Source organism: Eptatretus burgeri, chromosome 10 (assembly GCF_056783735.1).
Source record: "Eptatretus burgeri isolate ZD-2024b chromosome 10, Ebu_testis_v1, whole genome shotgun sequence".
Classification (NCBI taxonomy): domain Eukaryota; kingdom Metazoa; phylum Chordata; class Myxini; order Myxiniformes; family Myxinidae; genus Eptatretus; species Eptatretus burgeri.
This window is the reverse complement of record NC_140970.1, coordinates 99,337,937-99,356,282: the sequence shown is the minus strand read 5'-3', so window position 1 is coordinate 99,356,282 and position 18,346 is coordinate 99,337,937. Positions and strand designations below refer to the sequence as shown.

The following is an 18,346-nucleotide window of genomic DNA, read 5'->3' as shown; positions in this document are numbered from 1 at the left end:
TTGCAGTCTTGCCTCATGAAATCAGTAGAGTTGGGCAGCAACAGCAGCAGCAGCTGGATAAACTGTTCTTGAGGAGACGGACCTTGGACTACAGTACGAGTTATAACTGAATTTTGCACTTGCTTTATGCATATGATCTCAACTATCATTTTGATGATTTTTTTTTGATTTTTTTTTAACGTGGAGTTACCTAAACAACCCTCAGTTATGGCTTACCTTGTAACATTGTTTCTGTTTACTGAGCCTGTACTTCAAGCTTATGCACCTTGGTTATTGGACGTTTGAGGGTTTGTTTGTTTTTTGGGGCAAGATTAAGTTATGTTCCATGGTTACATTGTCGCCAAGGAACACCAACACATTCAAAGATTTCCATTTGCATGCCGTAATAGCAATCACACTTCTCCTCAAACCCACTGTCATATCTAGGGCCATTCCGTTGAGGGTCCCTTTTGCATTCCCTTTGGGGACATTTAAGTATCCCAAGGTAGCTTTTGTGCTAGTATCAATAATCATCTTTTGTTGTGATGTCACAAGTCATTCGATCTGAAGAAGCATCGGTGAAAACGTATTAATGTGCACACATTGACCATTTCAGCTAATTGCACAATGTCTCTTCCTAAAAGCATTTGAATCATCTTGACTGTTGCTTTTGACTGATAAAACTTGGTTAGTTATCTTAACCTTTATTGCCATGTAGGTAAAGCATTGCTGTGGTAGTGCAGTCGTCCCATTTGCCTGGTTCAAATCTGACGAGTCGCTTCAATGCGACCATAACGATCGACCGCTTACGGTCTTCCCCGCCAGATTATACGCCTAATGTCGTGATACCGTACGGATTGGAAGTCCGAATTGACCCAGCATTATGCCAATTAGGTGTCGCACGTTGTATGCAAATTAGGTTGAGCAAACCTGACGTGTTGTGTGGTCTGGATGTGCAGTGTTGAATCACCATGACCATCAATCCCTCAATGGGGCATTCTTAATCGCCAATGAAGCGGCATGGCAAGCAGAATTCACCCCCAAGACCAGGTATACTTAATAAGTAAAAGTCACGGGGAGGGAATACACAAGAAGCATTCGCAGTAAATGGCAAGTACATTAATAAATAAATAACCCCTTACCCTCTAACCGAAACATGCCCACGAAACCAACAAGCAAGTGGAGTTCCTTATTTAACTAACTTATGGCAGTTGGCCACAACATGACAGAAAGACCACAGCGACAATCACAAGACAAGAGAATTGCGGGCAAACCAACCAAATTTGGCAAGACGGGTCCTACCGGTCTTGACAGCTTTAAACAAAGTGCACATTCCGTGCTGCAGCTGAGAAGAGAGAGAGAGAGGCGTGGCTCTGGCTGGATGCGGTGTGACTCGGGCGTTATTTGTGGGCCGTCTCGTGCAGCCATCTCCGCCAATATCAAGGCAAGCTACACTTTCCAAGTCACCCCCACATTTTATGGCCTTGGGCAAGTGCGTCAGCAATGACGCTCCATGCCTCATTCCCCTCACTCACCATTGGCCGCTCCCGTGAACTCTCACCCCGAGCTCTCTGAGGATTCCTGGCCTGTTGGTGATCGTTAACCATTCTATTGTCCCACCAAAGCTGCCACTTCAAGGCATAGCGGACGCTAGAAAGAAGCATAATGACGGATTCCAAATGGTAAAACATAAAAAATTGTGTCAAACAGTTTGGTAATTTTAGACACAGACATTGAGAAAGGGAGACATCGTCTAATTGGACCTAGCTATCGTGTGCAGCTTGTGGCCGCTGGTTGCATCATTTTCTTGGAGCACAGCTTTGCCGCTGATGAAATGCCCTCTTTTGCCAGTGCACTGGTACTCATTTCACTGATATCAGAAGGATGAAAGGCTGAGTCAACCCCACCTGACATATTGCATGCCTTCAATACAGTCTGGCACCCTGCCCTGCTCACCAAATTCTCTTCCTGTGGTATCCAAGGACATCTCCACTTGTGGCTCGCAGACTTCCTCTCCTGTCACAGTCAACGTGTAGCCCTTCATGGAGTTATCTCATCCAATCTTCCTGTCCAAGCTGGAGTTCCTCAAGGCAGCGTTCAAACCGTTCTTTTTCTGATTTTCAACAATGATCTCTCTAAATGGAAAATTCTCTTTATCTCTGCTTATGATTCCATCCTGTGCCGTACCATCTGTCATCCCTCAGATTGGCAAGCAGCAGCCTCTTCACTTTCTGCAGATCTCGATAAAATCACAAACTGGTCCAACACGTGGAACATGTCTTTCAACCCTGAAAAAACTCACACTCTCACTATGTCTCTCTTAAAGGACCATCTGGAACCCCCCCCCCCAATCTACTTTCTCAACAATCTTCTTGAAGAAGTCCTTTCATTCAACCTTCTGGGTCTCACTATCTGCCATGATCTTTCCTGGGAAAGCCACATTTCTAAGCTGGTCTCAGAAGTCCATCACCTACTGGGTGTCCTCCATCGTGCAAAGTCTTTCCTTGGCACACCTGAGATCCTGACCACCAACAAAGCTTTCGTCCACAGCCTGATGGAGACTGCTCTCGCCTTTCTCGGCTTCACGCTGTGGAAACCAAGGCATTTCGGATCATTGGTATCTCCCGCGATGAGGCTGAGTCTTTGGACCTCTCACCCTTTCATCACAGGCAGGTCAGTGGTCTTTCTGTCTTCTCCAGTCTCCTCTCCAGACTCCCCCCCCCTGCTCTGTCTAAGATATGCCCCCCCCTCCATATTCCCTCAATGTCTGCCAGCAACTGCCTTCTGGTAAAACTACCAAAACCTAGAATCACTGCTCACCTTCACTCTTTCATTCCTCTTTTTTTTTTCCCCCCACCTTTGGAAGAAACTCCCACACTCTCTTCAATCCCACTCTTCCGTCCAGGTCTTCAAAACAGCTGTTCACCACTATCTCTTATCTTCCCCCATCCAAAACCACTATCTTTTCTCCCCCCACCCTCCCCCAATCTATCCCAAACCCACCTCGTTCAAATTCCCTGCTTTCCTTCCTATCATGTAAGGACCTGAAAGTCCTTGTCGTGTCCATCCTGTTTACCCTGTGTGCACCATCCCATCCCTCTCCCTTACACAGATCTCTTCATCTGTTCCACACTGATTTTTTTTTTTCCTGTCCTCTCCCACCCCTCTTGTCTACTGCTCCCCTTGTTGTACGTTTTGTGTGTTTGCTCTCATACGAGCCTTGACAGTCAGTGTATACAAAAACAAAACATGGTGATAATTCAACGGCAGACGTGGGCTCAAATTCAAGACTAACATCTTCAGCCAACACCAGGCTTTAACTTGACTTAAGCGACACGTATCTAATATCACAATTAATTACTTTACGCTTATACTAGACATTCACTTTAAGGAAATCGCTGCTCTATTATAAGCATTATTAACCCCGAGGAGCCATTTCTACAACAGTATTTTGAATGAGGTCCCAAAATTAAAGAGGAAAATATAAAAACGGGTACAAAACTTCCACCTCTACAGCACGAAACGTGACCCGTAAACATCCACGCTAACACAAACTGGAAAATGCACAGTTTTGTCATGTAGTTACTTATTAATTGTTTGTATGCATGGTCGAGGCTCATGGAAGGGAACAAAATGGAAAGACGGAAGCAGCAACAGCAGAGGAGAAGTGAGAGTAAGATCAAGGGGAGGGAGAGAAGGACATGTGGATGAACTAGCTGAATGAAACACAGCAAGAAGAGGAAGGTGAAACCAGTGATTAAACAGAAAAGGAACAAAACAACCAACAAACAAAAAGGTGGGGGAAAAATATCACAATAACCTGGAAACAATCAACGCAAACAGACACCATAAAATCAACGGCAGCACACGCGAATCCAGAACGATTATTCGAGTTTTTGGAAACGGATCACTCGGGGGACCAAGGGAATCGACCACGACCAGGAAGATACCAACTACATATGCATTACACTGAGTTAAGAGGAAAGGTACATTTATTCCAATCGTCTTCACTAATATGTTGGCATCTTAGGAATGCCCTTTCCCAGATGGTCGCACTCCCTCTATGTGGGAAATCCTTTAACTTATGACACCACGTGTGGAGACTGTGGAATGACTGTGCCTCACCTCACAATTAGTTCCGAGAAACGGGTTCACAGAGCTTTCGTACAGCTAGGCCTTGCCGTGGTGCAGGCAAATCGCAGACCGATTAGCGGACACATGACTTCCGATAAACTTCACAAAAGTAAGACAGATTTTAGCCAATGAAACTTCTGCATTTTTCTCTAAAAGTTGTTTACCAAGTTGAATGGTATACTCTCTCTTTCTTTCTGATGTTATGATGACAAGGAAAGGCTTGAGTCGTTTGGGGGTGGTTTCATACCAATACTAAATTAAACATTTTACATTCATTAAATTTTGTATTGTATTATTATTTGCAATGGTACACATAATTATTTAATTGGTCCTCACATTTTGTTCACTTCCCATTGGAAATGATGGATGGATGGACGGACGGACGGATTTTTACCTATGTCTGTATACCTGTACAAAATTTGTTTGTGTTACCATTTACCAATTTGCCTTTATCAGCCAAAAACAGACATTTAATTTGCAGTCAAATTAATGGTGATTGCAAATTCTTATCGACTGTTCCGTACTTGCTTATTTGCCACCAATTTAAGCCCCAACATGAGCATTTTTATTTGTAAATATAGAACTTGTTTATTTTTACCCCGACATTTTTATTGAATACAAACTGGAGCTGGTAGGATGGCCGAGAGGTATGCACACTCGCATCTCCTCTGTCTTGCCTGCATTCAGATCCTGACCCAGCTATATACTGTTATCCCGGTGTTTCACATTGGGGATTCATCAATTTGTGTGCCATCCCTCGGATAGATGTTAAACTGGGCATCACATCTGCCATTAGTTGGTGGACATCAAAGATCCCTTCGTGTCCTTTGTGAAGAGTAGGTGAGCTATCGCCGGCACCATGAACAAATTCCATATTCCTGCCTTGACTTCCAGAGCCGGAGTGGTGACCTGACCAGGATTGTGACCTAATAACTGCTGTGACAGAACCAGCGTTCTGCATAGGGCATGGTACCTTGTGATGTTGATGATGAATACAAACAAAGAAACTTACCCCTGACCCTGACTCCCTCCCTTTTTTTTGTTTTTTCCTCTTCATTTAATAGGTTCCAGCATGTGAGTGGCTCTAACTTTTGATTGGTGGAATTTTTGTGCTCAATCCCAAAATGCTGTGACAGTAATAAATCATTCATACTGTGGACTGATGCCATCCATAACCCATTGCTAGATGGGGCAGGCAGATTATAACCCTTCCCAAAGAGCCGTTGGTAATCAAACGGAAGACCAAGAAGGAACCCGAAGAAGTAAAGAGCAAAGATGGAGTCATCTGGAGAAACCTGGATAGGATCTGGGTTTCAGCCGTGACTCCACTTCTCTCAAACCCATCCAGGCACAGCCAAGCAAGCCTTACAGAATTGTTTTTGCAAGAATTCACTTCTCCTTAGAGAGATGGATAAGGAAAGAAAAGAATAGAGAGTAAAAGAGATGAAAGAGAAGAAAAAGCAAGAATTAGAATGAATAAAGAGAATTGAAAAAAAATGAGAACAAAGTATGAAAAGAACAAAGATGTTGGGAAGAATCCAGCCAGATAGCTTTCAGCACTTCCTCCCGAGGCTCAAAGGCATCAAATGTATAACCTACTAGAGGTCCGTCAGCGGGGAAGTACAGTCCACACAGCATCAGGATATGGTTCAAACAATCAAATGGAAGAGCAAGAAAGAACCCGAAGAAGCCCTTCATGCAAATATGGACAACCTTTTTACCTCCACCACCAAAGGTGGATGGAGGTTATGTTTTCACCCCTGTCTGTCTGTCTTTTCTGTGAACAATATATTTCAAAAAGTTGTGGACAGATTCGGAAGAAATTTGGTGAAGAGTGTGGGTATGTGACACGGACAAAATGATTCCATTTTCGTGAAGATCCCGATCTGGATTCGAGAATTTTTAAGTGATTTTTTTCGCCTTTGAGAGATCGGGCCAAAAACGACATATCACAGAATATCTCAAAACGTTATGGACGGATTCGGACAAAACTTGGTGGATGAGTTTGGGTGAGGTGACAAGAACAAGTCGATTAAATTTTAGTTCAGGTCCGAATGAATGCAGATCCAGCCTATCAGGAGGATTCAAAACATAAACTAATCAGCCTAGCAGAGGAATGTGCTCCACTGAATGCCCTTCTAGTTACCCTCGCTGAAGGAGAGGGTATTTCATTTGAGTCCCTTTGTCTGTCTGTTTGCTTGTTTGTCCGCACAGAACTTTCGTGTTTTCATCCGCAACCGCTTGTCGGATTGAGACTGAATTTTCACCATAGGAGTGACTACTCATGTATAATATTGTAATAATAATTATGACGTCATAAGTCACCTGGTGTGGCAGCCATGTTGGGAAAAAAGGAAAAACTTTGGACCTCTATCTCTGAAATCACACCAAGGAAAAAATTGAAATTTGGTGCATACCAAGTATACTCTTCATGGGGAATGTGTAATGTTTTTTTTCATGACATCATAGGTTCCTTCGTTATGACGTAGCGCTCTACTTATGCAATTACGACATCTGATCAGTATAAAAAATTTTGATGATCCTCGAGGGATAAAATGGCCCACAGAAAAAAAAAATGTGATGATGCCATTGGTCACATGATTTGGCAGCCATATATATTTTATACCTTCACAAATCTTCTCTGAAATGGCTGAATTCAAATTCAGGTGAAACTTGACACACATGACCACATATCCATGAGGAACAAAAGGTTCACACATATGACATCATAGGTCACATGGTTTGGCAACCATTTTTGATTTACCCATAAACCTACTGAAACCTTCTCCAGAAGGGCTATACAGATCGAGGGGAACTTCACTCAAATGTTCCCCAAGTCATGGCTGTGCAAGTTTGTTGAGGAATAATTGATAGGTCACATGGTTTGGCAGCCATATTGGAGTGAAGAAAAATGTTAAATAACGTTTTCTCTGGAACCGTTTAATCAATTGACGTGAAACTTCACATTTATGATCTAGTAGTGATGAAAAATAACGTGTTTTAATTTTCAACTTGATCAGATGTATGGTCTGGCAGGCAGAATTATTTAATTTTTCTGATCTAGGTTCTTTTTTAGACTTAAAAAAAAATTTTTGAATAAGCTTCACTTGGCTGTGGCTGGATGGGTTTGAGGGTAGAGGAGTAGCAGCTGAAATGTAAATCCTATCCAGGTTCCTCCTGATGACTTCATCTTTGCTTTTTGCTTGTTCGGGTTCCTTCTGATTACTCCAATGCACGACTGTACCTATTTGGTCTTCCATTTGATTTGAATTGAATTTATTTTTATCCCATTCTAAATTCAATTGAATAATAATGAAAAAAAACGTCATGTGTCAGGGTCACATGTACAATCAAAGCGGGACGCCTTGGTACCTGGTCGTCACTGCCAGTAGTTATTATGTCTCATTAATTATGTCACGCACCAGTACACATGCCACACAAAACAAGTCCTGGTGAGGGTCTGCAATCTCTGATTTGTCATTTTATAGTTTCTAATGTTTTTTGTAATCAAAGCATGATCTCCTTGAGTCTCGCTTGTTCGTTGAGCAAAAACGAATGCAAAGGATAGTTGTCGGTGAGAAAAAAGTCAGCAGTTTGTAAGTGCTCTATCAAGGTTAAGCCTGAGAATATTACCACGTAAAACGGGCTGGTATGTTCTTGCTTTGGTTTATAAACTCACTGCTAACATTGATTGACTTGTACTATCGAGTCTTCCTGCTCATTGTCACCATGAACTTAGCTCTGTTGCTTGTGTTTCTTCCAGGTGAGTGAGATGAAGCATTTGTACTCGTGCAAGGTAACCTGGTTTAAGCTTTGTGTATTGCTGTGTGAAATAATAAGACAAATGGGTAGGGTTGGAAATGAATCAATTTCAATAATGACATTACAGATGTGTGTGACAGCTTGGTTTCTCTTCATTCAAACTAACTGCAATGTCTTTTCTTATTGTCAAAGGGTTGAAGAGAAGCTTTTTATCAGTTTTGTTTTCTCTTGTCCAATATAACATTGTAAGCATCTCATTTTATGTCGATGGAATGTGGTTAAGGAATGCACGCATGGTACTCGATATGCTTTGTTGTCAAAGAAATTTGAAGTTCGGCACATCTTTACCTTTAAGGTGCTGAATGTGTTTGACAGTTTAATGCTGATCTTCCTCAAGGCACTGTGTTGGGTCCTACATTGTTTATATATATATATATATATATATATATATATATATATATATATATATATATATATATATATATATATATATATATATATATATATATATATATATGATCTTCCTGATTGTATTCTTTCACAGTTAGCCATTTATGCTGATGAACCTACACTTACATCTACACACATGTGGCCTGCCGAGCAGGTACATTAAGACATTGGCCATTATAAAGTTTAGTGTTAGGTTGATAAATTTTTGAGGATATTCCAAAGACAGAATAGCTCAGTTGGCTGTTGCTGTGAAAGTGATAAGGTTCTTGAGTTCAAGTCCTGTGTTGAGTCTGAATTTTAACACGCTAGCCTATGCAGGAATTTATTCCTGTTTATTAAAAAAAGCAAAAACTTTTTGTATATCAATGATATGCCTAATTGTATTCTTTCATGTTTAGCCATTTATTGAATATCAATGATATGCCTGATTGTATTCTTTCATGTTTAGCCATTTATTGAATATCAATGATATGCCTGATTCTATTCTTTCATGTTTAGCCATTTATTGTATATCAATGATATGCCTGATTGTATTCTTCAATGTTTAGCCATTTATTACAGGGTGACCAAAGAAACCTTACCCATTCAATTTTCAGAAACCTTTATTTTTATTTGGAACTTGCAATTACCACCCGTCACTTCACTGAAGAGAATATGGTGGGGGGGTAAGAGAGAGAGAGAGAGAGGGGTGGGGGGAGAGAGAGAGGGGTGGGGGAGAGTGAAGAGGTGGAGGGGAAAAGAGAGAGGGGAGAGAGGAGGGGTGTAGGAGTGAGAAGGGGTGGGGAAGGGAAGGCAGACGTGTGGTGGAGTATTAATTATGATTCATACCGTCTCATCAAAATGATTCTACATAGGAAAACGGTTAAGGTGGAAACAAAATAATGTGTAGAATCCATTTTCTACCGATCGTGCAATAAATACGGCCCAGATACAAAACCTGCCGGACTCATCCCGAGGCAACCGGCCTGGAGATAAACACTACTTGGACAAATCCAGAGGCAAACACCCTTATTTCAATTGAATATTACATCTGATCACAAATCGGAAAATGAACCTGCAGTTTTGCAGTACTTCGGCTCAGAATTCGTCCTGATCGCACATGCCCAAAGAGGAGTGACATAATATTGTTTGCTTTGCCTGTCTGGCAGTGAAACAAAATTGAAAATCATTCCAAACAGAAGACTACTGTTTTTAAGATTGTCATGAAGGACACAAACAACAGGCACAAAATAACTAATGTAACGTGTTAGAAAAGGTGGTGTAATAGACACTGCATCAACAGCAGTAAAACCTGGAATTGATTTTTTTTTTATGCGGATTTTAAAATCTTTATTTTATTTAAATTGAATTGTAAACTTCAACATCGTACATCCGTACATCCGTACATCCGTACCTTACAACCTCTGGGTTTGGCTGCAGGGAAATGTCTTCCTGCATGGGGTGTTGTCCTGGACCATGGGTTCCCCTAAGCATAGGTCTGAACCCACCTGCTCCAGCCCGTCTTGGCCCGCCATGATTCGTCCTGAGAACAATTTAAACACTCTCAATTTGGAGGGAACGGGGGGGTTTTGCTCCGCGCACCCCTGATCCGAATGCTGTAAATTTCTCTGGAGGCGGAGGGGTCTGAATCGCGCTCCTGACACCAATTGTTGTGGTGCCGGGTTCGGTGGCGAGGACGACCGCGAGATGGAGCAGTTGGGCTGTCTCCCACCGAACACCCGAATTGAAGGTCGGAACCTTCGGATAACTCCGAAGGTCACGGGTCCCTTAGTGGACTGTGGACGCCAATATTTCGACGGCGTGGGGTAGGGTTAATTGTCTAATTCCAATTTACCTAAGTACCCATGCCGTCTAACTACCGGGGAAGCCACACCCTTGGCCGGCTTTGTCCGAACCGAGTTGCTGTTACCAACTTGTAACCGAGCGGAAATGACCAAAGCCGCGCCGGACCAAATGAACAATTTACGGCACAAACGGCCTCACCATAAGTCAAACCCGAACCATGCTTGGCCAATGAAAGAAAACATGGACAACGAACCGGAACATTTAACAGTGGTTTATTTACAATAATCGGGAAGGGAGACACAGAGCAGACTTGACCACGAATAAGAATGCAGGCAAATGTACAATGCAATCACTTAAACAGTTCTCTTACAGACTGGGCCCACAGACACACACGCACATCCAAAAGAAATGGACCCCACCCGGTCTTTATTCACTTCTCCAGCCGAGGAGGATAGTTCAGCCGGGAGGGACAGAGTCTGGCCGGGTACCTGGCCGCCTCGTGCGGTTTCACCAACTCCAACCCACCACGGTGGGACTGGAATCCACGAGCCGGAATCCAACGAGCCCCCGATCCTGGGTGCCACGAATGACAATACAAGCACCACGGAACACCTCCGCCATGACCACCACCACCACCACCACCATGAGCACCAGCACGGCCACTGAGGAACCCCAACAAAGACCGCAGACCAAAGAGCCAAAAGCAAAGAGCAAAGAGCCCAGACGACGATGACTACTGCAGACGACAGCTCGCCATCTTTTTTAACCTCCCCTCCACCAACCCCCCTGCGGCTGGAGGGAACCGCTCTGAGGTAACTCGCCTCCGGATTGGTTTGGGGGGGGTGTCGGGCGATCGTTGTCCTCCCCTCATTGGACGAGGCGAACAATCCATTTGGCTGGGGCGGGGTTGGCCCTGAGGTGATCTCACCCACGATTGGACGAGGGGAACATCCCATCCTGCTAGGGTGGAGTCGGCCCTGAGGTGAGGGGTTTCCACCCACCCCCGTAGCCTTGAACATGTGGGTTATGGCTCTGTGGTGCGAATAAATGAAGGAATGGGGGGGGGGACTGATGTAAAAACGAACAAGAAAGAAACTCGCAGCACACACATGTAATTTCCATTTGACATCGGGAGGAATCTATATACACACACTTAACGAAATAACAGCTTTGGGGCTGTTGTCAGCTTGTGTGCCAATGCTTTCCAAATTCGCAACACCAATTGAGAATCATTCCAAACAGAAGACTTACTCTTTTTAAGGATGTCATGAAGGACACAAACAACAGGCACAAAATAACTAATGTAACGTGTTAGATAAGGTGGCGTGACAGACACTGCGTCAACGGCAGTAAAACCTGGAATTGATTTTTTTTTTAATGCGGCTTTTAAAATCTTTATTTTATTTAAATTGAATTGTAAACTTCAACATCGAACATCCGTGCCTGGTATTTCTCATCATACATTCATCCTGCCCTCACTAATGTTCTGCACACTTCGCTATTCATCTTTGTTGGCATATTTTTGCCTTGCATTTTCCCTGACAAGCTCTCCATTTTCCTTGTATTGCTCTTTCTCTTGTTAAGCTCCTCTTTGGATGACTTTTCCTTGCTCATTAAAGGGACGAGGTATTTGTAGCTCTCAGTGGGTCTTTGCACTTGCTTTTGTGTGTTGTACTATCTGTTCCACAAGTTGGTACTGTGCTTTGGTCATGTTGACCTTGAGTCGTTTAATTTCCATCACATATGGCTGGGCCTCAAATTTCTCACTGGATGCCTTCCAGCATTTCTATCACCCACAAATGTCACATTCTACGGTGTTTCTTTTCTGACCGTCATGCATCCATCATGGGAATGAGCAGAAGACGATTTGCTGCTAATCCGAGGAATACTCCAATTTTCACATTAAATAGTGTTGGCTCTCCTGTGTATATGTCTTTGTAATGCAACGGGATACACTCAACACCCTCGATATAGTATCTTCATATATTGCTGAGATTGGCCTTGCATACTTATAAATGCTTGCACCTTTGACTCTTTGAAGTTTCATACCCCATGACTGATTTTAACATAATCTACTTTGTTTGCCTTTTATTAGGGTTATCCATGGGGAAAACGATGGATTCTGAGGGAGAGGCTCAGTTCTCCATCGGTGTGGGGCGGGCAGACTGCACTGGACCTGCTGCAGATGTTGTAATGGTAATTAGCCCATCCACCGCGCAGTGGGAAATGGGATTTTGCAATTGTGTGTGTGTGTGTGTGTGTGTGTGTGTGTGTGTGTGTGTGTGTGTGTGTGTGTGTGTGTGTGTGTGTGTGTGTGTGTGTGTGTGTGTGTGTGTGTGTGTGTGTGTGTGTGTGTGTGTGTGTGTGTGTGTGTGTGTGTGTGTGTGTGTGTGTGTGTGTGTGTGTGAGAGAGAGAGAGGCATAGGCATCTTTGACCATGGCTGCTTTCCCTGGGAGTGAGGGAAGGAGGTGAAATGCTGGGTGTGGGTTAGTGGGGGTGATGGTGGATCAGGGATTGTGGGGATGGGGTGGATGGTGAGGGAGGTCGGCCAATATATATTTTGTGCTTTGACTGAATAAATACTGTAAATCAGAAGTCAGAACCTAACACACATAAATAAAAAGGTAATGAGCACAAATTTATATATTATTTTAAATTATCAGTTTGAGCTTGGCGGCAATGATAACACAATATCAAAAACTGGACGGGAAAATCAAATTGCCAGCCATACCGAACCAATACAGCACATCGTATATTTTCTTTTGCCCATATCTCGATCTCAATCTCGATTAATCAAGTTAAAGTAACAAAATTAATTGGTGCTGATGAATACAGGTAAGTCACGAATGTGTTTCTTAGGCTATCTTTATATATACGAGTGTATAAACAACATGCTGGAATTTGTTGAATAAAATTTGAAGATGTTTTGGTCACAAATATAAATACATCACCACATATGTTTGCTGCATTTTAATAAGATATGGAGAAGACAAATTTATAATATGGTGAAAAGATCAAAGGTCAACATCACATAAAATCCGAAATTTTCATCAGATTGACCTGCAATTTTAAGAATTTGCAACTTGGGTCACTGAATTTGTTAACCAATCAAAAGCGAGAAGTTGAGTGTTTTGTTTTTTTTTGAGATCAAAAGTTCAAGGTTGCAAAAAATCATCAATTTTTATCAGATTTACTTGAAATTTGAACAAAATTTGCATTAGTGTATAGTTGAATCGGTGAACCATAAATCAGAACTATTGATTTTGCCGTTTTGACATGTCAATGGTTTTCATGACAACAGGCTGACTTTTAGCTGTTGTCATGTTTAGCATATGGAAGAAGAATAAGTCCGAATAGAAAGCAGACACAGAGAGACTGCATTTTCAGATACTTTCTAGTTGAAGTTGTATTATACTACATATATATCATGAGTCGACTTTACCACCCACCTTAACTACAAATCCCAGTCCCAGCTTCCTCCATGTGCAGAAGTAATCTTGTCTAACTGTTGCAGATTTTACCTGCATCATTAATCATCCCGTTTGGCTTCTCACATGTCAAATTAGTGGATTTATCTTGAACTTTTTTTCATGATTGTCAGTCCTACAAATTACTGACCGATGCAAACTGGAGAAATGTGGCCAACCGATACTTATCTTGGCCTAATAAGCAATGGTTTAAGCTATTCCTGCAAAAAATAGAGAATTATCTTTTAATGACGTTTCTATTTGACGAAAACATTTGCATCACAAGGCTAAAAGAAGTCCCATCTACGACCGACTGATACTGAGAGGGACGGTAAGGACGGAGTTTTTGTCGAAGGAAGAATCAGCCTCTGCAATGTTATTAACCTCCACCATCTTCGAAGATGGATGGAGATTACTGTTTTCACCCCTTTCTGTATGTTTGTTTGTGTGTTTGTAACTTAGAAATCAAAAGATTTCGTAAGTATATTGATGACTTCCATTTCTGTTTGTTACTTACGAAATCTAAAGATTTCATAAGTACATTAATGACTACCATTTCTGTTTTTGTTTGTTTGTTTGTTTGTTTGAAGGCACGATAACTCGAGAACGGAAGAAGCTACCAATGTCAAATTACACCACGTGATTCAGGAGGGTGATGGCTCGTGCTGATTAGATTTTGGTCAAAATCGGTCAAAGGGCAAGGTCACAGTGAGGTCAAATATTCGATTTTTGATGGTTTGGTACAGATAACTCGAGAATGGAAGAAGCTACCAACGTAAAATTACACCACGTGATTCAGGAGGGAGATGGCTAGTGCTGATTAGATTTTGGTCAAAATCGGTCAAAGGTCAAGGTCACAGTGAGGGCAAACATTCGATTTTTGATGGTTTGGAACAGAATCATCGTAGAAACTTCTGGTTTGCGTCGCTACCTTCTCTAGGGACAGCTTTTATTAGACAAGGTCAGAGGTCAAGTTGACAATTTCGCAAGTACCAGTCTATGACTGCTTGTTTGTTTGTTTGTAGGCACGATAACTCGAGAACGGAAGAAGCTACCAATGTCAAATTACACCACGTGATTGAGGAGGGTGATGGCTAGTGCTGATTAGATTTTGGTTAAAATCGGTCAAAGGTCAAGGTCGCAGTGAGGTCAAACATCCAAAACATTCCATTTTTGATGGTTTGGTACAGAATCATCGTAGAAACTTCTGGTTTGCGACGCTACCTTCTCTGGAGACAGCTTTTATTAGACAAGTTCAGAGGTCAAGTTGGCAATTTCGGAAGTACCAGTCCATGACTGCTTGTTACTTACGAAATCTAAAGATTTCGTAAGTATATTGATGACTTTTCTTTGTTACTTACGAAATCTAAAGATTTCGTAAGTATATTGATGCCTTCCGTTTCTGTTTGTTTGTTTGTTTGTAGGCACGATAACTCGAGAACGGAAGAAGCTACCAATGTCAAATTACACCACGTGATTCAGGAGGCTGATGGCTAGTGCTGAGTAGATGTTGGTCAAAATCGGTCAAAGGTCAAGGTCACAGTGAGGTCAAACATCCAAAAAATGATAACTCGAGAACGGAAGAAGTTCCAATGTCAAATTATACCACGTGATTCAGGAGGGTGGTGGCTAGTGCTGATTAGATTTTGGTCAAAATTGGTCAAAGGTCAAGGTCACAGTGAGGTCAAGCATCCAAAACATTTGATTTTTCATGGTTTGGTACAGAATCATCGTAGAAACTTCTGGTTTGTGTCACTACCTTCTCAAGAGACAGCTTTTATTAGACAAGGTCAGAGGTCAAGTTGACGATTTCGTAAGTACCAGTCTATGACTGCTTGTTACTGACGAAATCTAAAGATTTCGTAAGTATATTGATGCCTTCCGTTTCTGTTTGTTTGTTTGTTTGTCTGTAGGCACGATAACTCGAGAACGGAAGAAGCGACCAATGTCAAATTACACCACGTGATTCAGGAGGGTGATGGCTAGTGCTGATTAGATTTTGGTCAAAATCGGTCAAAGGTCAAGGTCACGGTGAGGTCAAATATTCGATTTTTGATGGTTTGGTACAGATAACTCGAGAACGGAAGAAGCTACCAATGTCAAATTACACCACGTGATTCAGGAGGCTGATGGCTTATGCTGATGAGATTTTGGTCAAAATCGGTCAACGGTCAAGGTCACAGTGAGGTCAAACATCCAAAAATGATAACTCGAGAACGGAAGAAGCTACCAATGTCAAATTACACCACGTGATTCAGGAGGCCGATGGCTCGTGTTGCTTAGATTTTGGTCAAAGGTCAAGGTCACAGTGAGGTCAAACATCCAAAAATGATAACTCGAGAACGGAAGAAGCTACCAATGTCAAATTACACCACGTGATTCAGGAGGGTGATGGCTAGTGCTGATTAGATTTTGGTCAAAGGTCAAGGTCTCGGTGAGGTCAAATATTCGATTTTTGATGGCTTGGTACAGATAACTCGAACGGAAGAAGCTACCAATGTCAAATTACACCACGTGATTCAGGAGGGTGATTGCTAGTGCTGATTAGATTTTGGTCAAAGGTCAAGGTCACGTGAGGTCAAATATTCGATTTTTGATGGCTTGGTACAGATAACTCGAGAACGGAAGAAGCTACCAATGTCAAATTACACCACGTGATTCAGGAGGCTGATGGCTTATGCTGATTATATTTTGGTCAAAATCGGTCAAAGGTCAAGGTCACAGTGAGGTCAAACATCCAAAAATGATAACTCGAGAACGGAAGAAGCTACCAATGTCAAATTACACCACGTGATTCAGGAGGCCGATAGCTCGTGTTGATTAGATTTTGGTCAAAACCGGTCAAAGGTCAGGTCACAGTGAGGTCAAACATCCAAAAAATGATAACTCGAGAACAGAAGAAGCTTCCAATGTCAAATTACACCACGTGATTCAGGATGGTGGTGGCTAGCCCTGATTAGATATTGGTCAAAATCGGTCAAAGGTCAAGGTCACAGTGATGTCAAACATCTAAAACATTCCATTTTTGATGGTTTGGTACAGCATCATCGTAGAAACTTCTGGTTTGCGACGCTACCTTCTCTGGAGACAGCTTTTATTAGACAAGGTCAGAGGTCAAGTTGACAATTTCGGAAGTACCAATTCATGACTGCTTGTTACTTAGGAAATCTAAAGATTTCGTAAGTTTCTTGATGACTTTTCTTTGCTTGTTTGTTTGTTTGTTTGTTGGCATGATAACTCAAGAACGGAATAATCTTCCAATGTCAAATTACACCTCCTGATTCAGGAAGGTGATGGGGAGTGCGGATTACATTTTGGTCAAAATCGGTCAAAGGTCAAGGTCACAGTGAGGTCAAACATAATTCCGTAAATTCATGTGGAGAAATGGAGTAGTTTTGCTTCGCTCGGCGTTACGAGTTCGTTTTAACTTCGATTTTAATTTTGTCTTCGCTTTTTGCGATCGCTTTGGACGCTTAAAACTCGGTTGTCGAAATTCTGGTAAAAATCAGATGTTTTGGAGACGTTTTAAGATTGTATAAAAAATATTTCACTCGCGCGTCACAGGTTGTCCCATGATGCAGTGCGCTCGGGCAGACGCGTCCTTGAGTTATGTTAAGGTATAATTGTGTGGAGAAATGGAGATTTTTCCTTCGGTCGACGTTACAATTTTTGATGGTTTGATACAGAATCATCGTAGAAACTTCTGGTTTGCGTCGCTACCTTCTCGAGAGCCAGCTTTTATGAGACAAGATCAGAGGTCAAGTTGACGATTTCGTAAGTACCAGTCTATGACTGCTTGTTTGTTTGTTACTTACGAAATCTAAAGATTTCGTAAGTATATTGATGACTTCTGTTTCTGTTTGTTTGTTTGTTGGCATGATAACTCGAGAACGGAAGAAGCTACCAATGTCAAATTAGACCACGTGATTCAGGAGGGTGATGGCTCGTGCTGATTAGATTTTGGTCAAAATCGGTCAAAGGTCAAGGTCACAGTGAGGTCAAATATTCGATTTTTGATGGTTTGGTACAGATAACTCGAGAACGGAAGAAGCTACCAATGTCAAATTACACCACGTGATTCAGGAGGCTGATGGCTCGCGCTGATTAGATTTTGGTCAAAATTGGTCAAAGGTCAAGGTCACAGTGAGGTCAAACATCCAAAAAATGATAACTCGAGAACGGAAGAAGCTCCCAATGTCAAATTACACCACATGATTCAGGAGGGTGATGGCTCGAGCTGATTAGATTTTGGTCAAAATCGGTCAAAGGTCAAGGTCACAGTGCGGTCAAACATCCAAAACATTCGATTTTTGATGGTTTGGTGCAGAATCATCGTAGAAACTTCTGGTTTGCGTCGCTACCTTCTCGAGAGATAGCTTTTATTAGACAAGGTCAGAGGTCAAGTTCACGATTTCGTAAGTACCAGTCTCTGACTGCTTGTTTGTTTGTTTGTGAACAGTATTACGGAAAAACTCCTCGACGGATTTCGACGAAACTTGGTGGGGGGTTAGGTATGGTCCAAGGATCATGTCATTAAATTTTGGACTTGGGCCCCCCCCCACCCCCAAAATAAAAATTTAGAGAGAAAAAACATTTTTTTTTTGCATTTCTACATGTTTTAAGTGATTTCCAACACCCCCAAAATAAAATTTTTAAAAAAATTGGGCGGGGAATTTTGACATCTTTTAAGTCATTTCCAACCCCCCCCCCCCAAAAAAAAATTGTGAGAAAAAAAACATTTTTTGCAACTTTTTTTTTCAACAAAATT

General features: G+C 42.0%; 2 protein-coding genes across 5 annotated transcripts in view; both read left to right on the top strand.

The window, feature by feature from the left end:
- The window catches only part of PIGW (phosphatidylinositol glycan anchor biosynthesis class W), a 31,849-nt gene extending 27,456 nt beyond the window's left edge, over positions 1–4,393 (top strand). Inside the window, 1 exon segment of the mRNA XM_085899600.1 lies at positions 1–4,393. Within this exon segment, the coding sequence (XP_085755726.1) occupies positions 1–72 (72 nt within the window). The 3' untranslated portion in view covers positions 73–4,393.
- Positions 4,394–7,446: 3,053 nt separating this feature from the next.
- The window catches only part of ASAH2 (N-acylsphingosine amidohydrolase 2), a 49,251-nt gene continuing 38,351 nt past the window's right edge, over positions 7,447–18,346 (top strand). The window contains exons 1-2 of one of the 4 annotated variants that reach the window (XR_015062717.1): positions 7,447–7,876; positions 12,206–12,306. Coding sequence is in view for 3 of the 4 variants with exons in the window: in XM_085899599.1 (XP_085755725.1) it covers positions 7,765–7,876; positions 12,206–12,306 (213 nt within the window). In the remaining variant the exon portion in view is untranslated. The remainder of the gene's footprint in view (positions 7,877–12,205; positions 12,307–18,346) is intronic. The other 3 variants (XM_085899599.1, XM_085899597.1, XM_085899598.1) reach the window with 3 other exon arrangements.